Genomic DNA, 20,190 nt, shown 5'->3' with positions numbered 1-20,190 from the left:
AATGGAAAGAAAAGAGGCAAGATCCATAACCCTACCTCCACCAGTCGCTTGAAGCTAAACACGTGAGCACAACAGACATTCATTTAAGAGTGACTGTCGTGCCCCACCTGCCCTCTTTCCATCCCTGGAGCTGGCCAGGCCCAGGGCCCGAGAACACCCTGAATGCCATCCCTCTCCCTCAGGAAGTTCTGTTCCCACAGGAAACTCCCAAGAGGAAATATACTCTTTCCTACTTCTTCATACTTTAAGGGCTTGCCTTCTAGGAATCAAAGTAAAGAATCAACAGAGGTAGGATCAAACCCCAAAATATCTCTACACTTGAATTCACAAGGCACTATAGAAATTATTGTTCTCTTAAGCTCCATTCAGGCAATTTAACCAAATCTCACCAATTTAACGCAAAATATGTAGTTTCATAAACTGACTGAATGATCTTTTCTTGTTATATTGTCCATGTAACAGTTAACTTTAAAATAGAAATAATCTCCACTCTCTAAACTCACTTTCTGAATTCTGGCTTTCCAGTTGGATCCATACAATGTTTTAGACAAATCTATTGCTATCTGAACTCTCCTTTCTCCTACCCAAACAGATTTAGATGGAGTATTCTTCACTATCTGAACTCACCATACAAACTGTTGCTATCTCAACTCAGCATCCAAGTACATTCAGGTGGTGAGGAATCCCTCTAATTTCAGAGTGAAGCACAAATTAACTTTAATCTCACCCTGAAGTTGAGTGAAGACTGGTTCCACTTTGAAAGGTTTGAAAAACCCTAATCAATGATCCATACTACAGGAACCGCTAAATACACATTTCAAGTATCTCTATCAAACTTGATGCCAGATGACTTCACACCCTTAGGATGACCATTATCGAAAACAGAAAATGAAAATCTTGTGAGGATGGAGAGAAATTGAAATCTCTGTGCTCTGCTTGTAGGAATGTAAAATGGTGCAGCAGAAAGGTTAAACAGTTGCTCAAAAAATTAAACATAGAATTATTGTATGATCCAGCATTCCACTTCTAGATATACTCAAAAGAACTGAAAGTAAGACTCAGATACTTGTACACCAATATTGATAGCAGCATTATTCACAATAGCAAAAGGTGAAAGCCACCGAAATGTCCATTAACAAATGAATGGATAAACAAAAGGTAGTGTGCATACACAGTGGAATCTTATTCAACTTTAAAAAGGAAAAAATTCTGACACATGCCACAACATTGATGAACCTTGAAAAGATTACGCTAAGTGAAATAAGCCAGACACAAAAGGACAAATATTTTATGAGTCCACTTTTATGATGTACCTAGAGTATTCCAATTCATAAAAACAAAATAGAACGGTAGCTGCCTGGGCTGGGGGTGCGGAGAGGAATGGGGGGTTTCAGAGGGACGGGTACAGAGTTTGGCTGCGAAAGTTCTGGAGACCCATGGTGGTAATTGTTGCCTAATGTAAATGCACTTAATATCATTAAACAAATAGTTACAGTGTTAGAATTTGTTATACATATTTCACCAGAATAAAGAAAGAGAAAAATCTGTACCAGAGACCATAACTAGATATCACTACACACCTATTAGAATGGCTAAAATGTAAAAATACTGACAATGCAAAATGTTGACAAGAATGCAGACAATTTAGATCTTCCATAAATGTTGGTGTGAACACAATTTGGTACAATCACTTTGGAAATTATTTTGGCAGTTCCTTTAAAAACTAAACATATATTTTCCATACAATCCAACAATTGTATTCCTGGATATTTATCTCATAAAAATGAAAATTATGTCCACACAGAAACCCATCCACAATTGCTAACAGCAGCTTTATTTATAATAGCCAGCACCTGGAAGCAACCAATGGGTGAATGGAACTCTGGTGCCATGCCATGGGATACTACTTGTCCACAAAAATGGACAAGCTACTAATTCACACAACATGGATAAATCTTCAGGACATTATACTGAGTGGGGGGAAAAAAAGCCAACCTCAAAAGATCACGAGCTGTATGAATCTATTTACATAACTTTGAAATGAAAAAATTATGGAGATGGAGAAGTGACTAGTGAACGGCAGGGGTTAGGGATGGGGGAGGGAGGAGGAAGTTGAGCATATGAATAAACCATGTGTATCTACTCATTGGTGGAAGCTCAAAGTTCTTTCAGTTCTCTGCCATCAAAAATCCTTCAAAATTATCATGTACCCATTCTTTAATAAAAGACTGCACACAATTTAATGGCTAATTGTCCCCAGTTATCCCAGCTTCCACTGAAAGAACAATGGCAGCTACCCACAGAAATTCCACTGACAACTTGTCATCCAGCAACTGATACCCACCACAATTTGGCCTATTTTCTTCCCAGTTTCATTGGGGGTTGCGGGGGAAGCTTACTAGTGAATTCAGTCAGTGGTTTTGACACAATATTAATCTATTCTCATGTCAAATCCTCTACCACCCATGTATAAATATCCCTTTTCAAAATTCAAGAACACACAATGAGGTACAGGGCTCCCAATTCAAACAAATCCAATATATAAAAATCTAAGCGCAACATTTTAGTGTGATTATCAAAAGTGTTCACCATTGGGTTTTATTAAAGGGGGCACTCCCCTCCAAAAATATGATTTTATTCATATGTAACTTTTCCAAAACACCTTTATTACTTATAAAAAATACAGCAAATGTGTAAAGAGCCATAAAGGTCACAATTCAAAATGAAAGGAGACAACTACATTATGATGAAAACTAATCTTAGACCCAAAAAAAGTCATTCAGCTTGTATTTGATGAATTCTCAGGATATTTTTTATATTCTGGTTCACGCAAAATGTTTTCAGTTTCTTGCCAAAATATGCAGTACCCAATTTACACAACATTTTATGAGTTTAAATGGCAAAATGTGTGATTCCTGTTTGACCTACAAATATTCTTAATCTAATTTATGGGTGGTCAAAAATATTCAAATGGATTAATGCTTAAATAATGCAGCTTTATTAAATAATCTGCTGAAAATAAGTACTTCTGTAATCATTTTCTCTTTTTCCCTGTGGATTTATCAATTCTCAAAGGAATACAGGAAGCTATGTTTGCTCTTTCTAGAGAGTCACTTTCAATAACTAAGGCCATATGCTAAACAGTAAACAATTATGTCAATATTTAAATGCATTTTTCAGTTTCAGTGACCTACATTTTCAAATTCCCTGCCATGCTCACCAATTCCCCCACCCCAGGTCACCCGCAGAAACCAGCCCTCATCTATATGCTGCTCCACGTCCTGTTCATTTCAAATTCCAAGTTGGCACAAAAGTCTTTGGGAATCCCACAGAAGATAAACTTAGTTTTTAACATGGTCTACGTGAGCAACTGTTTCTAAATTGCTTCGAACTTTCCCCTTAAATCTCTCTCTCTCTAGTGGATCCACTTCCCTTCCTGTTGGTGGCACTGGAGTGTCTGCAGGCATTTTCAGCATCTGGCTAACAGGAAGCTGAACTGGGAATATTTTTTATGTTTATGGAATTTGTCGGCTTTTTAAAATTTTGTGATTTCTCATTATACTCACTTTTGATCTAATATCGTATTTATAGTTTTATATTCCTTTCCCCAAAGGGAATCCTTCAAATTCATAAGTTTCAGTCGCCACAAAACCTTCACCTGTCCCTGCTGGTGCATCTCACTTAGTACTTGGCATGTAAAATTTGTCACATGAATGGATGCATACATGAATGCTCTCATGGCAAGTCACTTAACATCACTAAGTTCACCTCCTCTGCAAAATAGTAATGTCTAATAAACTAATGTCTAAGAACACTCGTAGAACATAACAAGGTGCTCTAAACAGGTAAGGTAATAGTTCAATGATTTTTTTTTTCTTCCCCAAAGACATGGAGCATAGTAACTATGAGTATTGGGAGACACGAGTAAAGAATGCCAAAAAAGAGGGTAAAAAAAATTCATGTGACACAGTTCACAGATCATCTTTCCTGACTTGGGGACTCTTCAAGCATCTTCTGTTAGAGAAGGTAAGCTTTTCATTCCCCACTATTTTATCAGAACTTCTTCATTGTTAAATTCTAACTTTCAGCTAGGAATTGTCTCCCCCACAAAAACTTCATTAATTTTTACTGCATAATTTGGTTATATTCTATATAGTGCCTTCAAAATTTAGCTAAGATTCAGACCCAGGAACACGTTCCCCCCAAACCTCCCAACATCCTGCCTTCACGACGAGAGCCTCCTCCTGCTGGACCTTCCCTCTGATGCTGGGTCCCCTTAGAGCACACAAAACAGGACTGTGCCCTCCCAGTATAGAGCCAGTCACAAAGCTGCTAGGAAAACACACATGACAGGATGAGCAAACAACAAAACTAGAGTGTGCTCCGGGTTGAACCGGGAACACCATTGACTGAATGGAATGAAATCAGAGCGTGTATTCATTCAACAAGTATTAATTGATCGTGGTACTGAACTGATATTGGAAAGTCAACGAACAGAAAAAATTTAAATCTCTGCTGTCCTGGTGTTCATAAGCTTAAGAGAAGAGACATGAAACAAACCCCCCTCAAAAATGTAAAATGTAGAATGTCTAGAGGACTTTGAGAGGGAAGAAGTCGGACATTTATGAAGAGCCGAGAGGAGGAGGGTCTGGATAGAGCTTATGGAGCAAGGAGGTTATACAGTGTCACAGGCGTGCCCAAGCACCAGCTTTAACTATCACCAAACATTTTGTCCATTGGCCCCTCCCCAACAATGATCACCGCCGCTATCCAGAATGTCCCATGAAGGGTCAGAGAGCGAGCTTGCCTGTCCATCAATGATTCTGCAGAAATTCAATTGGTAAACATTTACTGGAAGTTTACAGTACACTGAACCCTACATTACGTACTTTGATATAACAAAGGGTAACAATCTGTGTCCATGGGACAGTTGTGGTATAATTCAGAACAGCCTGAATTGAGAATAGGATCTGGGGTTCAAATCCAAGTTCCACTGTAATTTAGCTGGATGGCCAAAGCTCACTCAGTTCTGTGCCATTCACAGTTCCTGGCCCAAACAGATAAATGCTGATGAAGGAATACAACCCCCATCCTTTGAAACTCAGCTTTATTATGTATAAATGGAAGATAATTCCTACCTCACAGAGTTTTTATAAAAAGTTAAGTGAGCACTCATTAATGAGTATAATGTACTGTACAGGGTTAAGAAAGTAACAGATTTATTAGAAATGTTTGGATTTTAAGTTGTTTCATTGGACCCAAGCGCTTACTTTAGCTTTGTCCTACTAATATGTAAGTGCTAGTATTATTAAATGGCACTTTAATTTTTAAATTGTAATTTATTTTTCTAAAGCAGGAAGCTGTTGCTCTCTTTGAATTGGCCTTGGCTTTGGAAAGCTCCATCCATTGGGCTATAGGCTGTCCCCAAGGCACCATGGTGTAGCATTACATCCTGATTGTTGCTGAAGTACCCAGGAGGTAGGAAGCAGCTTCCAAAATGGAAACCTAACCCAAGAACATACCAAATGCACAGGCTTCTGGTATCATAACCTGTATCCCATTCCTACCTTAGCCATAGCATCAGTTATGCAACTGAGGCAGCTTGGGGAAAATCCTGCAAATCAGAGAAGAAAGTCCACCAAAGTAGAGAGAGGACATGGCTGCAAGGCAAGAGATGAATACAGGGGGCCGACCGATTTGCAGGGGCGTGGGATAAAGTGTTCCCAGCATCTGAGTACATGGCAACTCTGAGGAGGCTAAAGGTGGCAATCCAAAGATAACTTAGGACACTGGCAGAGGAGAGAAAAGACAGCCATGACCATCAGCACATTTGATGACTGATCAACTACAGAGAATAAAGGAACAGAGCCGTTAGAAAAACACACATTTAAAGCTGGTTGCCTGGGAGAACGATGGTATGGTAACAGACATCAGGAGTGGGAAAGAGGGCTGCTTTAGAAGAGAACTTAGGGAAAAAAATTGTTTTAATTTAACGGTCTTCATTTGAAGCTAAGGCCACATAATTGAATGGAAAGGACAAACAGGCCAGCTGGAAACAGAAGATGTGGCATGGGCTGAGGTCCGGAGGAGAGCCTGCAGGGAGGGGCATGGTTGAACCAGGAGAGATGAGCACGTGGAGAAAGAGAGAAGAACGGTGGGGGCCTTGGGGAACACCCATGTAAACAGAGAAGAAAGCTCAATAGAGAACTTGAAAGAGAACCAGCAGAGTCGGAGGACACCAAGAGTACATTTTTAAACTACAAATCAGATCAAACAGCTTCTCCACCTAGACCTCATCGATGTCTCATTTCATTACCTTGGCCGCCAAAGCTTTCCAGGATCTAGCCCTGCCCACCTCTCTGGCCTGTCTCCTCTCTCATGCTGTGCTGGTCATGTTGGCCTTCTGCTGTCCCTCAAATACCTTAAGTTCATTCCTACTTTAAGGCCTTTGTTTCTCACCCTTCTTCTAGAAGGCTCTCCAGGGATCCCGGCTCCTACTCCATCTAGTCGCTCTCTCCCACACCATTCTCTACCATATCACACTTGGATTATCCTAACACAGGACGCCATCTAAAGTCCCTATGTTTTTATCTGTGTACCTACTTACTGTCCATCTCTCCACTCCCAGCTGGGTTCTGGGAGAACAGGGCCCTGGGGCCTTGTCTGTTTCCGTCTCTGCTCTATCCCTAGTGCCTGGAATAGTCCATTGTACTAAAGGATTTAAAAAGACACCTTAGATTAAGCAAGAATGAAATTACTGACCTTCATGAAATTAGTTTTGTTAAAAAATAATAGGAGCCAGGCTGTATGAAATTATGGAGAAGAAAAGGAGGCAGGAATTAGAAACAAAGTTTTTGACACACACACACACACACACACACACACACACACACACACACACAGCCTTAGGGATAAGCGGAAGAAACTGTTGATAATATATCACTATATATCACACCTTCTGTAAAAGCTTCCTTTCCAGAATGTGTCAATAACACATTTTCACTGGATCACATCTTATTTCGACGGTTCTCCCAGAGAAAAATCTGACCTATACCCATCATGCCTAAAATCCTTGCTTAAGGTAATAATTTTAAAAAATCAAATAGAGCAAATGTCAGCTACTTCAAGTTCTATGTTAAAAAATACAAGACTACTTATTACCCAAAACTGTGGGGGCTGTTGCTGAAATCTGGGAAGTGAGACAATAAGATTTAAGAACACTTGGTACTTATTTACTCACAGCCCCAGCCACAAAGGAATTCCTTCAGAGTTGGGTGTCAGGGCTAATTCTGCCTGCCGTTTCCTGTAGTTGTACATTTTACCTTCAGGCCTTTTGTCAGAAGGCCATGTCTCAGCGGGGACTGTAGAAGGAGCCTGCATAAAGTGCCATTGTGTTGAGAGGAAAGGTGTTGTTTCTTTAAGAATCTGGACAGGGATGAAGCTAATGGAGGATTTATATAACATCTCTAAGTCAGAGGCTTTGCTAAAGTCTGAAAAGTGGTTTTTCCCCTCAGTGCCTGCCAGAACCATCAGGCAATCTCTTGCAACAGCTAAGGAGCTCAAGGCTTCACAGAACTGACATCTTTCTGGCTAGAATACGCTGTTTTGGAGTCTGTTTGCCCTCTCATCAGAAAAACTGGAGAAAAGGCAAAGAGGTAAGAGCACAACCAGGCAGAGCAGGTAGAAAAAGGTCAAGCTAAGTTATTAGAAAGCAAGAGCCGCCAAGGAGAGCGACTTATGCCAGCCCAGTTCAAACAAGGGACACCATCCAGCAGGTAGCAATCAGCTGAGATGCATGTGCTGCTGTTTTAAAGTCAAGACACAGGTAATGTTAATATATAATTTGCTAAAAACAAGTTGGCACAAAGTAAACTTGTGATTTAGAAGTTGATTTCAGGCAAAAGCTCCGATTCCATTCTCAAAACCAGAATTATCTACAATGACATGTTGGGGCGGGGGGACAAAAAACAAAAACCTCCCCCCGCACCCTGGGACACCTGAGCTAATGAAATTTCTATTAACTTGAGCTGGAGAACTTGATGGGGCAAAGGACCACTAAATTATCGGGCCCAGGTTTTTGTGAGCAAATGAGCTTGAGCGGGTCAGGGCTTGCCTAGATTTAGTGGGAGGAAGCACCCTCAGGACAAACTCCGTGAGACAACTGAGCTACTTTAAGGTCCAGGATGGCACCGTTTTTCATGCTGTAAAGGTCAAGGGGGAGAGCAGGGCAGGAGAGGACAGAACAGGGCCATTGAGTGCCTGGCCAATGGGGGAACTGGACTGTGCTCACAGCACGATGGGGAAAGCCATTGTCAGTGACCGGGGAAGATGGGAAAACCCCAGGCGCATTACTGGATTTACTTTCCGGGGGAAAAATCAATGTATGGCTTCTAAAGCTGTATTTAAAAATCCTGAGTGTCACACCAGCTGAGTTAATTTGGTCAAATAAGTCACTCCTTCTAGAAACTTCAATTTCCCCATCTGCAAAGCAAATGCAAAGGTCTCAGAGGTGTTATCACATACTAACATTCCAAGTTGACGGTCACGGGAGGCCAGCCACCGGCGGCTCTTCGGGAGGCACAGTCACAAGCAGAGAAGGGGCAGCATCTGGAGGACAGGATTTCCTTCAACAGGAACCAGAAGCCAGAGGGATTTGCAGGAGCCAGGAAGGAGGCGTCTGCCAGGTGAGCTCAGAACAAAGCCACCAAGTCACTTACCCCCACAATAGGAAGCTGCCTTCCTGGGCTCAGAAACAGGCCCTGGAACCTGTCCTCAGGTCCTCCCTGCAGAAGGCTGGGACCAAGAGGAGTCCACTTGGCCGAGGATTCCAGAAAACTACACCAAGCCCCAGAAATGAAAGAGGTTGAAGGGTGGGGGCGGGTTAGCTCAGCTACTTAAAGTGCTAATCAGATCGCTAAACAGCAGACTGAACTTTCAATTAATATATACAACGAGCCCAGCAGCAACCAATATTCTTGGGAGCAAACAGCAGGAGACTGTGACTCAGAATAAAAGAATAATATAAACATAAAATGCTAAGGGAATAGGGAAGCAGCTTGGATCCAGCTGGCAGCAAGCTACTGCAATGAAAACTCCACTGCCCAGTTACACAATTCGCAACCTCCAGAGGAAGGAATGACCCTACTCTTCTCAGTCACTCACTACGTTTAACACTCCTGAAGAGTGGAAGGGAATGAGAGTCCACACGCAAAGGTTCACAGGCATGCCCTGTGCAGATGTTATAAAAATCTCCATGGAATAAAAACTTACCTTAACCAGAATTTGGGAAACAGCAGAAATGAAGCACCATGGGGGGCAGGGTGGGGATTAAATCAAGCAAGATATTTTTTTGTAACTAGTATGAATAACACAAAATTTAAGAAGCCACCTTTGCACAGTGAAAATGAGAACACAGTCCCCAGTAATTACCAGTTATTAAAGCTAAAGCACTAGATATTAAGTATTTCTCATAGTCACTGAATAAAATATGACCTGCTACCTCTCATTGGCAAAGCAATCCATTAAAATTTGAAATGTTACACCCTTCATCCAGCAATTCCATTCTTGAGAATTTATTTCATCAAGACAAAAGCATCCATATATAAGGACACACGGACAAGAGTCTCTAGTGTCCACACTCATTCATTTAAAAGAATGAAGAATGAGCCTGAGCTACACTTGATGACTTGGAGAGGTTTCCACAAAGTACTGCTGAGTTGGAAAAGAGAAACCTATATAATATGATCCAGATTTGTTCATGATTTTATTACAGCACGTATCTGTATTGTGTATGCACAGGACTGTGTGAGCACAGAAAAGTGGGGAAATACATACGCGGTCAGTGGTCCTCAAACCTTAGCGCACGACATCAGAATGGCCCGAAGGCTGGGTTAAAACACAGGTTGCTGGACCCCACCCCCAGACTGTCAGCAGGTCGGGGGTCAGGTCCGAGAACATGTAGTTCTAACAAGTTTCCAGAGGACACGACTGCTCCTGAGAGCAAGTGTTCTGTGTTGGAAGACAGGGTGGTATTAAGTGGGGGGAGGGGGAATTAATGAGATCTGCCCAAGGTAATAAAAACAGTTTTTCTATGTTTCCTTTTATGGAACCTGTGTGTGTGTGTGTGTGTGTGTGTGTGTGTGTGTACACATAAGGAAAGTTCTTTCAAACACAGAATTTCGGGTGATCTTTATTTTCTTCTTAATAATTTTATTTTTTATAATGAGCAAGTGTCATTTAAGTAATCATTAAATAGAAAACTATTTCTATTGAGAAAAAAGGGGAGGAAAGCCTTTGGAACCAACAATTTCCCAAGAAAGAGCTCTTCTGTTTCAGTCACAGCATGAATTGATATTTTGGGAAGAGTACTGCTAATTGTACTTTATATAAAAACAAAAAATATAATTAATGTGAAAAATGTGAATAGCTAAATAAGCATAACATGTATTTGTTTTCTAGCCTTCCTTCACAAAAATTTAGAGAAAACTCAAATTAAAAAGTAATCGAAAAACATTCACCAGCAAAAACACACAATTTAGCTTGTGAATGCAAAATCTCTTCCTCTTTCAAAATTCAAATACCCAGTCAGCGAAAATCTCTCCTTTCAAGTTCTACTTGCATCATTTCCTATCTCTTCTCATGTACAAACTAGAAAATGGCGAATATAAGACTAAAAGCAACAAACTAAAACAAAATAAAAATAACACATAGGACTTTCAAACTCCCAAGTGATGTCAAAGAGTTTTATGCTATAAACATCTTAGATTGGTTATACTAATTCTAATTTACACTTTTCCAGGCTTTCACTCTCTTGTTAGCTTCATCTTTTCACTAGCTTAAGTTACCATTCAATCTAAAAAGTAAGACTATACCTTTTTTACCCAGTCCCCAACCCCCATCTCTTCTGATAGCCCTCAGTCTGTTCTCATATCTATGAGTCTGTTAAGCAAAGAAAAGGAAAAAAAACTCATAGACACAGGCAACAGAGGGGTGGTTACCAGAGGGAAAAGGGAGTGGGGGAAGTAGAAGAGGTTAAAGGCAGGGTACAAGTGGTGATAGAAGGAGACATGACTTGAGGTGGCGAACACACAGAACGATACACAGATGATGTATTACAGACTTGCATATCTGAAAACTGATAGAATTTTACTAACCAAAGTCACCCCAATGAATTCAATAAAAATAAAAAATAAAAAACCAGGATCTCAAACCAGGCTATAGCTTTTCTATTGTGAATAAGTAGCCTGGCCTTCCAGAACTGCTCCTTTAGTGCCCCTTTAAGTACAGACGCAGGAAGCTGCTCAGAGGCTGAGAATTGGATTTGCAGTGAGCACATCCCTAAGGTTTGCAAGTCGATGCTATACAACTCTTGGCCACTAGTCCTGCCAATCCCTGCTTCTTCCCTAATTTTGTCATAGAGCAGTGCTTCTCTTTTCCTGCAAAGGCAACTCAGTGGACCTCTCTGGTTATTTTCAAAGTTCAAGTGAGTCTGTGGCTGAGTTCAGGAATATCCCTGCATCCCCAATACTAAGATAGAGTCTCCTTCCTGAAGATGAACAAACAGAAGTATTTGTCCAAAATAATGAGAAAAAAGTGTTTGCCAAAAAACTCAAGAACACAAACGGAATCAGAGAGTAAAACTTTCTCTGAAACAGATTCCTGGTAGATACTGAAAAAATATTTTAAGTTCTTGCTCTGTGCTCACAGTAAAATATAAAAGATTATCTCTCTAAAACTACATGGGCATAAGAAGAAACAGACCAAGATTTGAAAATACTGTATAGAAACTAAAAACAATGTAATGGAATCTAAAAATTTGCTGGCAGGAAGAATAGGGGGAAAAAAACTTGACACTACAGAAAACTTAAGTGAAAAATAAAGAAATTCCAGAATTCAGATGCTCCCCTCCCCCGCCCCAAAAAAAGAAAGAATGAAACAGTCCAACCCTGGAATATCAGTTGTTCTACAAGGGGTAAAAACAATAGTAAAAGGCATAAAAGAATAAAACTTTAAAAAAAAAGTTGAAATTTTTCTTCAGTGATCCATACATAATACGAGGGAAGGAAAAAAAGACTTAGATCCATAGATTTTCCTATAGGTGGTAATCAACTCTCCACCACCTTCAGGAGGGATTCTCTATAGTGACCCAAAAAGAGAAACAGAAGGACATTTGACTGTAAGAATGATACAACAGTTCAATCAAGACAGGTTATGATTAAACAAAATATCACCTATAGGATCTACCTGAATGAGATGCTTTTTAAAAAAATACGTTTATTGATTTTAAAGAAAAACAGAAACACTGATGTGAGAGGGAAACATCAGTTGGTTGCCTCCCCTACATGCCCTGATCAGGGATCAAACCCACACTCTAGGTACATGCCCTCAGTGGGAATCGAAACCCCAACCGTTTGGTGTGCGGAACAGCACTCCAACCAACCGAGCCACACCGGCCAAGGCAGAGGTGCTCTTTTTTGAAAGGTAGGGGGGCGGGGTAGAAGCCGAGGAATAATTTCTATCAATTTTTTTACTTCATCATCATTGCTCTATTTATGTGATCTAATTCTCCTTAAGTTAAATCTTGTAATTTATATTTTTAAAGCCTATCTTAATGAGATTTTTCCAGTGTATTAGCATGCAATTATGCTTAGTACTTTTATAATTTCAACGTTATGGATTCTTCACAATTTCTTGTTTTGTTTGGGTTCTATCTAAATTATGGACTTAACAGAGTTATCTTAATTTGTTTTTCCAAAAGAGCCAGTTATAACAACTAAATAGAACTGGTAGAGTACTTGAAAGCATCAAAATTAAGAGATCCAATATATCACAGTCACTAAAATGAAAAGCACATTATCTAAATAAATGCCAAAAGAATCTTTCATAAGTTTCCACAAAAATGTAGGTAAAATTCTGGAAGAAAAAATACAAAAATATCACTAGTGCTTACAATGGATGACCGGTTAAAAATGGTTTTAATTTCTTATTTTTGTTTTTTAATAATATATGAAATATATTATAAATTTTAAAATATTAAGGGTTTAAAAACCAGATTGTAATAAATGAGGAGAAACTAGAAGTGAATATTTATCAAATCTCTGAAGGCAGAAGGGCAGAGAGGAGGCCTGCATCAAGATACAGAAACAAGTTGTGTGCAGCTCTTGTGTCTGCTCTGTTTACATATTGCCTATTTGATGGCATTTGGTTTGAGACTTGTCTTCATTATAATAAACCTCCACTGGCCTTACTGACAAGGCCAAATGGTTAGCCTGGCTTAGGTCAATCTTCAAGAATACTGATATAAAATGTTAAGTGAAAAAAAAGCAGGTTACCATATATATATATAATTAGAATCAGTGATGTATATATGAAATATACATAATTAATACAAGATACCATGTTATACTATGCATTTTATATTCCACTAAAAGAAAAACTGCTGATCATGATGTTAGAATTTTATTTCAACTTATTTATACAGATTTCATCATGTATCATACCACTATTCCCATGTGTGTCTATATACATAGTAACTTTGCCTTTTAATATCAAATCATGGGGAAATAATTTTGAAAGCAATTAATTCATGTTTTACCAGCCCAGTTCATAAGTGCTCCGAAGTGATGGTTGTGACCGAGATCACACGCGTGTGGGGAACGACAGCCCCGTCCTGACTTCGGCCAGGATGCACAGTGTAAGAGCATCTCGACTTCAGAGATGTTAAAATAAGAAAAAAAAACTGTGCTTTAGAATTGGTAAAATATATTAATGTTTGAACAACCTGTTATCATAGGGGGTGAGTTACAGGTGGCTCTCCCCTAATCTAGTCACAGTCTAGCAGGTCCAAGCTCAGTACAGCTGGTAGCTACACCAGCCACAAGTGTGCTGATCAACCACAAGGTTTTATATCACAGTTAGGTTTGTCGATTTATTTTTATACCTTCAATGTTACAGTTCTTCACAATTTCTTGTTTTGTTTGGGTTCTATCTAAATTATGTACTTATCAGAGCTATCTTAATTTCTTTTTCCAAAGATCCAGTTATAACAACTAAATAGGACTGGTAGAGTACTTGAAAGCATCAAAATTACGAGATCCAATATATCACAGTTAGTAAAATAAAAAGCACATTATCTAAATAAATGCCAAAAGAACCTTTGATAAAATTCCATACAAATATAGACAAAATTCCACACAAATATTGATAAAATGTATTTATTTGGTTTGAGGTAGGAAAACAGGGTAGAATGAATAGAGCTGAAGAGGAATAAAGCACAAAAAATAAGTAAATAAAACTTGGGGGTACTTTACAATCTAGTCTTGGGCCAGTCTTTTTTTAATCCTCAATTATGGCTGGTCCAAGCCTAATTGTCTATAAACACACTTTACGACTTTCAAAGCACAACGTAAAGAGAGTTCTACAGACCACTGGGTAACCCACAAGGCATTTTTTAAATTCTAATATCCATTTATTTGATCATTTTCTGCTTCTCCAAGGACTACAGTGGGGCACATGTAAGGGGAGGAGTGAGAGGCCTGCTTGGGTAGTGAAGGCGATAAGAAAAGTGAATTAATACGCTTTAATTGACTGAGGATTCTGAACCCGCTTGTTTCAATTTCTTGATATTGTTCTATTAAGGATCCATCTGAACTGAGGGCATACCCTTTATTCTAGATCCCGTACTCTTGCTGTAGTCCATGAGTGGATAACGCAAAAGCCGCCTGAAACAGCCGTCCTCCTGCACATACCCATACGCCCAGCCCCCATCAACACAGGTGCCAAGAGAAGAGGGTTTGTCTGAAATAAGATGGGACGAGGAAGCCATTTTCCCTTTGACAAGAGGAGACCATCAGTTCACTCCCCTGTTACCCACGATGGGTCCTTAAGAGCACAATCCTCCCTCCAACCCGAAGGCACATAGATTGGGAATCTCAATGGACATCTCTGTCACTCAGTCCCCCACTTGTTCCATATCTATACACCAGCAACTTTCCCTTTGAATTTCTATTTCATGCTTTTAACCAACGCAAGTATCCCAGAACCTTCCCGCTGAAAAGACACACACAGCATGTTCTTGGCGATTATCAGGATATTATCATAAAATAGTGTACTTAAAGCCATATATATGAGTAAGTTCTGAGTCCAGAACTTATACAGTTAAAAAAAAAAAGTTACTCAGGGAAATATAACCCAGACTTTGGAACCAGGAGCCAACCAGTTTTAAAAGGCTTCATGCAAATACTTAAACTAGACAGTAGCGCTGTGTGTTGTTTTTCAAAAGCCTCAATTCAATAGTGAGCACAGCCTTTCTCCCCACTTCAGTCACAAGGGTATTGAGTCTAGGAAAGAGCCACTTCAACCTGAAGCCCGGTGCTTAGGAACTTACATAAAGAGGTACTTCGCTGCAGCTCAGCTCCATGGCTTCTGCATCTGCAAATAATAAGAAGAGCATTTATTGCAGGAGTCCCCGTGTGACCAACCAACAGAGCTATGTCCTGCCCTTCAGTTATCAACATTGTCCAGGAAGGAACAGTAACTCATTAGATAGTAAAATTGCAGAGACAAAATTACAAAAGAATATAGAAATGAGATGCTACCTGTATAAAAAAAATCCCCCTTTCTTATTTCATGTTACTTTCCACACATAAGGAAAAGTTGTCAGTGCTGACATCCCACTGACTACTCCTAGAATAGAAACTATATTTCAGAACAGCAAGAAAAATCAACATAAGGATGTTGAAAGTTCCACCTTAGTTATTCACTTGGATCACAGATTTGTCTCAGGTCAGAATCCACTTTGGCCAAATACGGCAGGAGCCAATGGTGATAAGATCATTCTATTGTAGATCTTAGTCAGGGCCAGACATTTCAGTGTGGGGGAATGCAGGCCGCTATCACACTACCTAACCTACTTCCTCACCAGCTGCATGCATCTCATCAGCCTCTGGGTGTGCCTGGCCCTTTCAAACCCACACCCAGAAACTGGTTTCCAGCTTCAGAGCAAAGAAGCCAGCATCATTCAAAAGGGATTCGTTGAAGGTTGTCAAATAGGCACAAACTTCCAGTTATAAAATAAGTTATAAGGATGTAATGTGCAACATAGTGACCCCAGTTAATAATATCGTATTGCACACTTTAAAGTTGCTAAGAAAATAGATTATAAAAGTTCTCATTACAAAGAAAAATTCTGTCCCTCTGCATGGCGGCAGATGTTAACTAGCCTTATTGTGGCGATCACGTTGCAACATATACAAATATCACATCATTATATGGTACACCTGAAACTAATAAGATGCTGTATGTCAACTATACATCAATAAAAAAATGGGGGAGGAGGGTTCACTGAACACTACCATGAGGCCCAGCCCTCAAGGAGCTCACAGCTGAACAAAAGACCTAAAGATTGGGAGTAAGCAAAGAGGGGGCTGCAGGAGAATTCTGAGAAGGGCAGACGGGGAGACTCACCACCACCCCCTTCCCCGCCCCACAGAGAACAGAAGTGGGACAGGCTAAGCCTGGCTTGGTTCTGGGCCACAGCACAGCTACAGTAGTTTGGGGCTTTCTCATAAGAAGGCAGGCACCCAGCAATCCAAATTGAGACATTTAGTATGGTAATCCCCAGCGGAGAAACTTGGCCAGGAGGAAAATATTAAAAGTCCTACATTTATTTTTTATAAAATATTTAACTTGTTTTATTAATAATTTACATATATGCTGGCACTGGCCCCCTGCTAGGTCACAAGTTACATTTCATCAATCATCCTGAGAGCAGGCAGAGTGCCACAAGCCCAAGGCATTGACATCAGAGCCCTTCCTTGACCCTCATTTTCAACACATTGTGCCCTGTGTGCACCCACTTAAATGAGCTTATGGGTTATCATCATCAATTTTTAATGAAACTAACCTCACATATTAGATGAATAGCTTAAGTAGACTAGGAAAGAACTTCCAATTAAATGTAATACTAACAAGAATATGACAAAACTGTTTCCTAATACTAATTGCTTATCACTATGAAATATAAATAAAGACTAATCCAAGAGCAATGACAAGTAGATACCCCCAGATTAAAAATTATCCAGAAGGCACTTAAAATATGAACGTATATCCACTAGCATGTGCCATGACTCCTTACCCTAAATGCACACTGTCTCAAGACATTAACAATATTTTCACTTACATTTATAGTCATGTCATGCACAATTCCAAACCTTTACATTATACTCAATGTAAAAAATATATACTCAATGTAAATTATACTCAATGTAAAAAGTATAATTTACATTATACTCAACTTGATAAAATTATAAGATCATTCGACATTTTTACTTCATAGTATAAGAAATGCATTCTCTAGTAAATGCAGTGATTTTTTCAAAAGACTGAAATAATATACAGAAAATAATAAGTAACAAACGAAAGCACATTCCTTTGTGAACAAAACTTGGAAGACTTGAAATTTTTAAGAAGTATATTAAAACAAATTAGGTGGCGTGGGGGGCTCACCATGCATTTATAGGATAGCACAGATGTTTTCCACAACTAAGCATGTGATATTTGTTAGATTTTGACTGATAATAAAGTATATCAAAAAGAAACCACTTTTGATCAGAACATGAAGATGTGTTCTGAAGAGTGAAACCCCTGTCAAAATTTCCAAGTTGAGTTGTGAAGAAAACAATTCGGAGCAAGTTACATATATACTTGATAAAATAAGCCTCAAGCTGAAAGATACATTCTCATTTGGATTTTCCCCAAAATTAATTCCTCTTTTATGGTAAAGAGCAGTAAGTCCTGTGCCAGCCTGCAGAGCTGCAGGGCCAAACCTTTCTGTGCCTCCTTTTACAACAGCTTTAATAATTAAACCAGTTGTACCTGCAAGGCAAGTTACAACTGCCTGGATTCTTCACCTCGTAGCTTTCCCCTGTATACATGTCATGTTCTTCACTTCATTTTGTTTCCTAATGCTTGAGTTCTCTATCTATAATTTCAAAATTTCAGATTCAAGTACTTTTTTGCTTTAATCGTATTGCATTTTTCAAAAATGTTTCTTAGGGAGTAAAAGTCAAAACATTTCTAGTCTTGTTGGCAGACATTGGGGGATGGTTTGGGGTCTTGGTACACAGCCACCGTTTTTATGTTTGCTCCAAAATAGGGAAAAGAATCTTATGAAAATAACATCAACATACAATGTTTTAGACATTATGAGGACTAAATATCCCAATATCTTTGATTGGCAGCTAACTCAAAATAAAAAATAGACAATTTTCAACAGATAAAGATATTTTAAGTTAAAGAGGAAAGAAAATATAACATTCAACTTACACAGAAAAAAATCAATTCTTGATTTTATGAAATTCTGGATTTGTTAAGTTTTTGCATCTAAATGAAGTATTCAAAGATTGATTCAACATAAAACCCATGACTCAAATCTTGTCTTCAAACACACAATAATCATTGGGTTGTATGCCTTTTACAAAACCTATTAACAGGTAATGCTCAAAGAATATTTACCAAGACTATTCATAACTACATTTGGAAGAATAATGACATATCAGGCACCACGCTAAGTATTTTACAAATTTCATCTTGGGGAATTCACACAACAGCCTTGAGAGGAACATGTAGGAAGGTCTAGTCATCTGAATCTTCATTTACAAGTTCGTGCAATTACAGGTCACATGAGAAGCAAAAATTTCCTAAACATACATTTTTAAACAAATAAACACCACTTACAGGATTACAAGCAACTGCCGCCCCCATCCGCTCCCCGCCCAGCCTTACTGTTGGCATCCACTCGCCAGCCACCCCATCGTGTACATCACAGATTTTTTGTAGCTATTTTTAACCATATTTTCATTACCAGACGTTGTAAATAAAATACAAATCAATTTAAAACAAAATTGGAAATCTGTTTTAAAAGTCTGAAATAAAGTTAAAGTTGAGAAAGTATTTTTGAGTATTGGGGAACTTCTCAAGCCCTGAAGCTATTGATCCATGAGAATGTGTCAGAAATCCATTAACAAGTAAAAAAGAAAAATCATAATGAGAAAAAGGTTTAAATATAGTAATTTCAGTATTACAGGAATAAGAGCACCTTCTCCTTCCTACACTATGAGAAAGTGGAAGAAGTTCTTGGTACTCCTAATAAAAATGACCCTCAAAATAGCTGTTTGAAAATCAAACATGATAGCAGGAGTATCCTACTGTGCAATTAATTTTGTAAGTAGAAGTCACGACCCCCTCCCCCACTAATCACACACACACACAAAATTCATTTCACGTTCATGCTAAGAATTAGTAGCGTTCAGAACTAAATTTACATTAGGTCACACACAACACAGCAGCTATCCAGCAGCCCGATCCATAGCCTTTACTCCTAACCATGATGTTATGTTGCCTGTTAGCCAAAGAAATAAAACAAGTTTTCTAAAACAAATATGATACTTATTTTCATAATTTTAGTTTCCTTTTCAAAAACTAGAACACCAGGCAAGTCCTTCTCTATCGCTCTTTCCTATGAAATCTTGGTCCCACTTTAAGGAGCTTCCCCCTCTCAAGGCTTTCCCTGATACCGGCTCTCAGGTAAGAGGAACTCAAGTACAGTCTCCACTTCACACATGAGGAAAGAAAAGCTCAGCAAAGTTATGCCACTTGGCTGAGGTCGAGAAGCTAGAAGTGGCTGAACTGGCATGGGATTCCAGCCCCTCTGACCCCAGAGCCCATGCTCTCCTTCGCTTCAGCATGAAGTCCTTTTGTAACATACAGATGGTCTAAGAGACAGCAATATGCTTGGCTAAAAAGAAGCAAATGCCTGACAGTCCATGCTCGGGAACAGGCTGCATTTGAACACCAGCTCTGCCATGTTCTAACTGAGTGACGTTGGGCTGGTTATTTCATCTCCCTAGGCCAATTTGGAACTAGTAACAGTATCTACCATGTAAGATTGTTGCAAGCATTAAGAGATCTCATAGAGCCATGGCCAGGCGGCTCATTTGGGTGGAGCTTCATCCTGTGCATCAAAAATTTGCAGGTTCTAATCCAGTCAGGGTACATGCCTGGGTTGCAGGTTCGATCCCAGGCCAGGGCACATACAGGAGGCAACCAATCAATGTTTCTCTTTCATATCAATGTCTGTCTCTCTCACTCCCTCTCCCCTCCCTCTCCCTCCTCTTTCTATCTCTCCCCCTC

General features: G+C 39.3%; 1 protein-coding gene across 1 annotated transcript in view; it reads right to left on the bottom strand.

The window, feature by feature from the left end:
* ARHGEF28 (Rho guanine nucleotide exchange factor 28) overlaps positions 1–20,190 on the bottom strand; it is a 275,217-nt gene that overhangs the window by 210,172 nt on the left and 44,855 nt on the right. Inside the window, exon 2 of the mRNA XM_054578492.1 lies at positions 15,386–15,429. Within this exon, the coding sequence (XP_054434467.1) occupies positions 15,386–15,418 (33 nt within the window). The 5' untranslated portion in view covers positions 15,419–15,429. The remainder of the gene's footprint in view (positions 1–15,385; positions 15,430–20,190) is intronic.

The sequence above is a fragment of the Pteronotus mesoamericanus genome, unplaced genomic scaffold (genome assembly GCF_021234165.1).
Source record: "Pteronotus mesoamericanus isolate MK-2021 breed Mesoamerican mustached bat unplaced genomic scaffold, CSHL_Meso_final contig_50, whole genome shotgun sequence".
In the NCBI taxonomy this organism is placed as follows: domain Eukaryota; kingdom Metazoa; phylum Chordata; class Mammalia; order Chiroptera; family Mormoopidae; genus Pteronotus; species Pteronotus mesoamericanus.
This window is presented reverse-complemented; position numbering and strand designations above follow the sequence as displayed.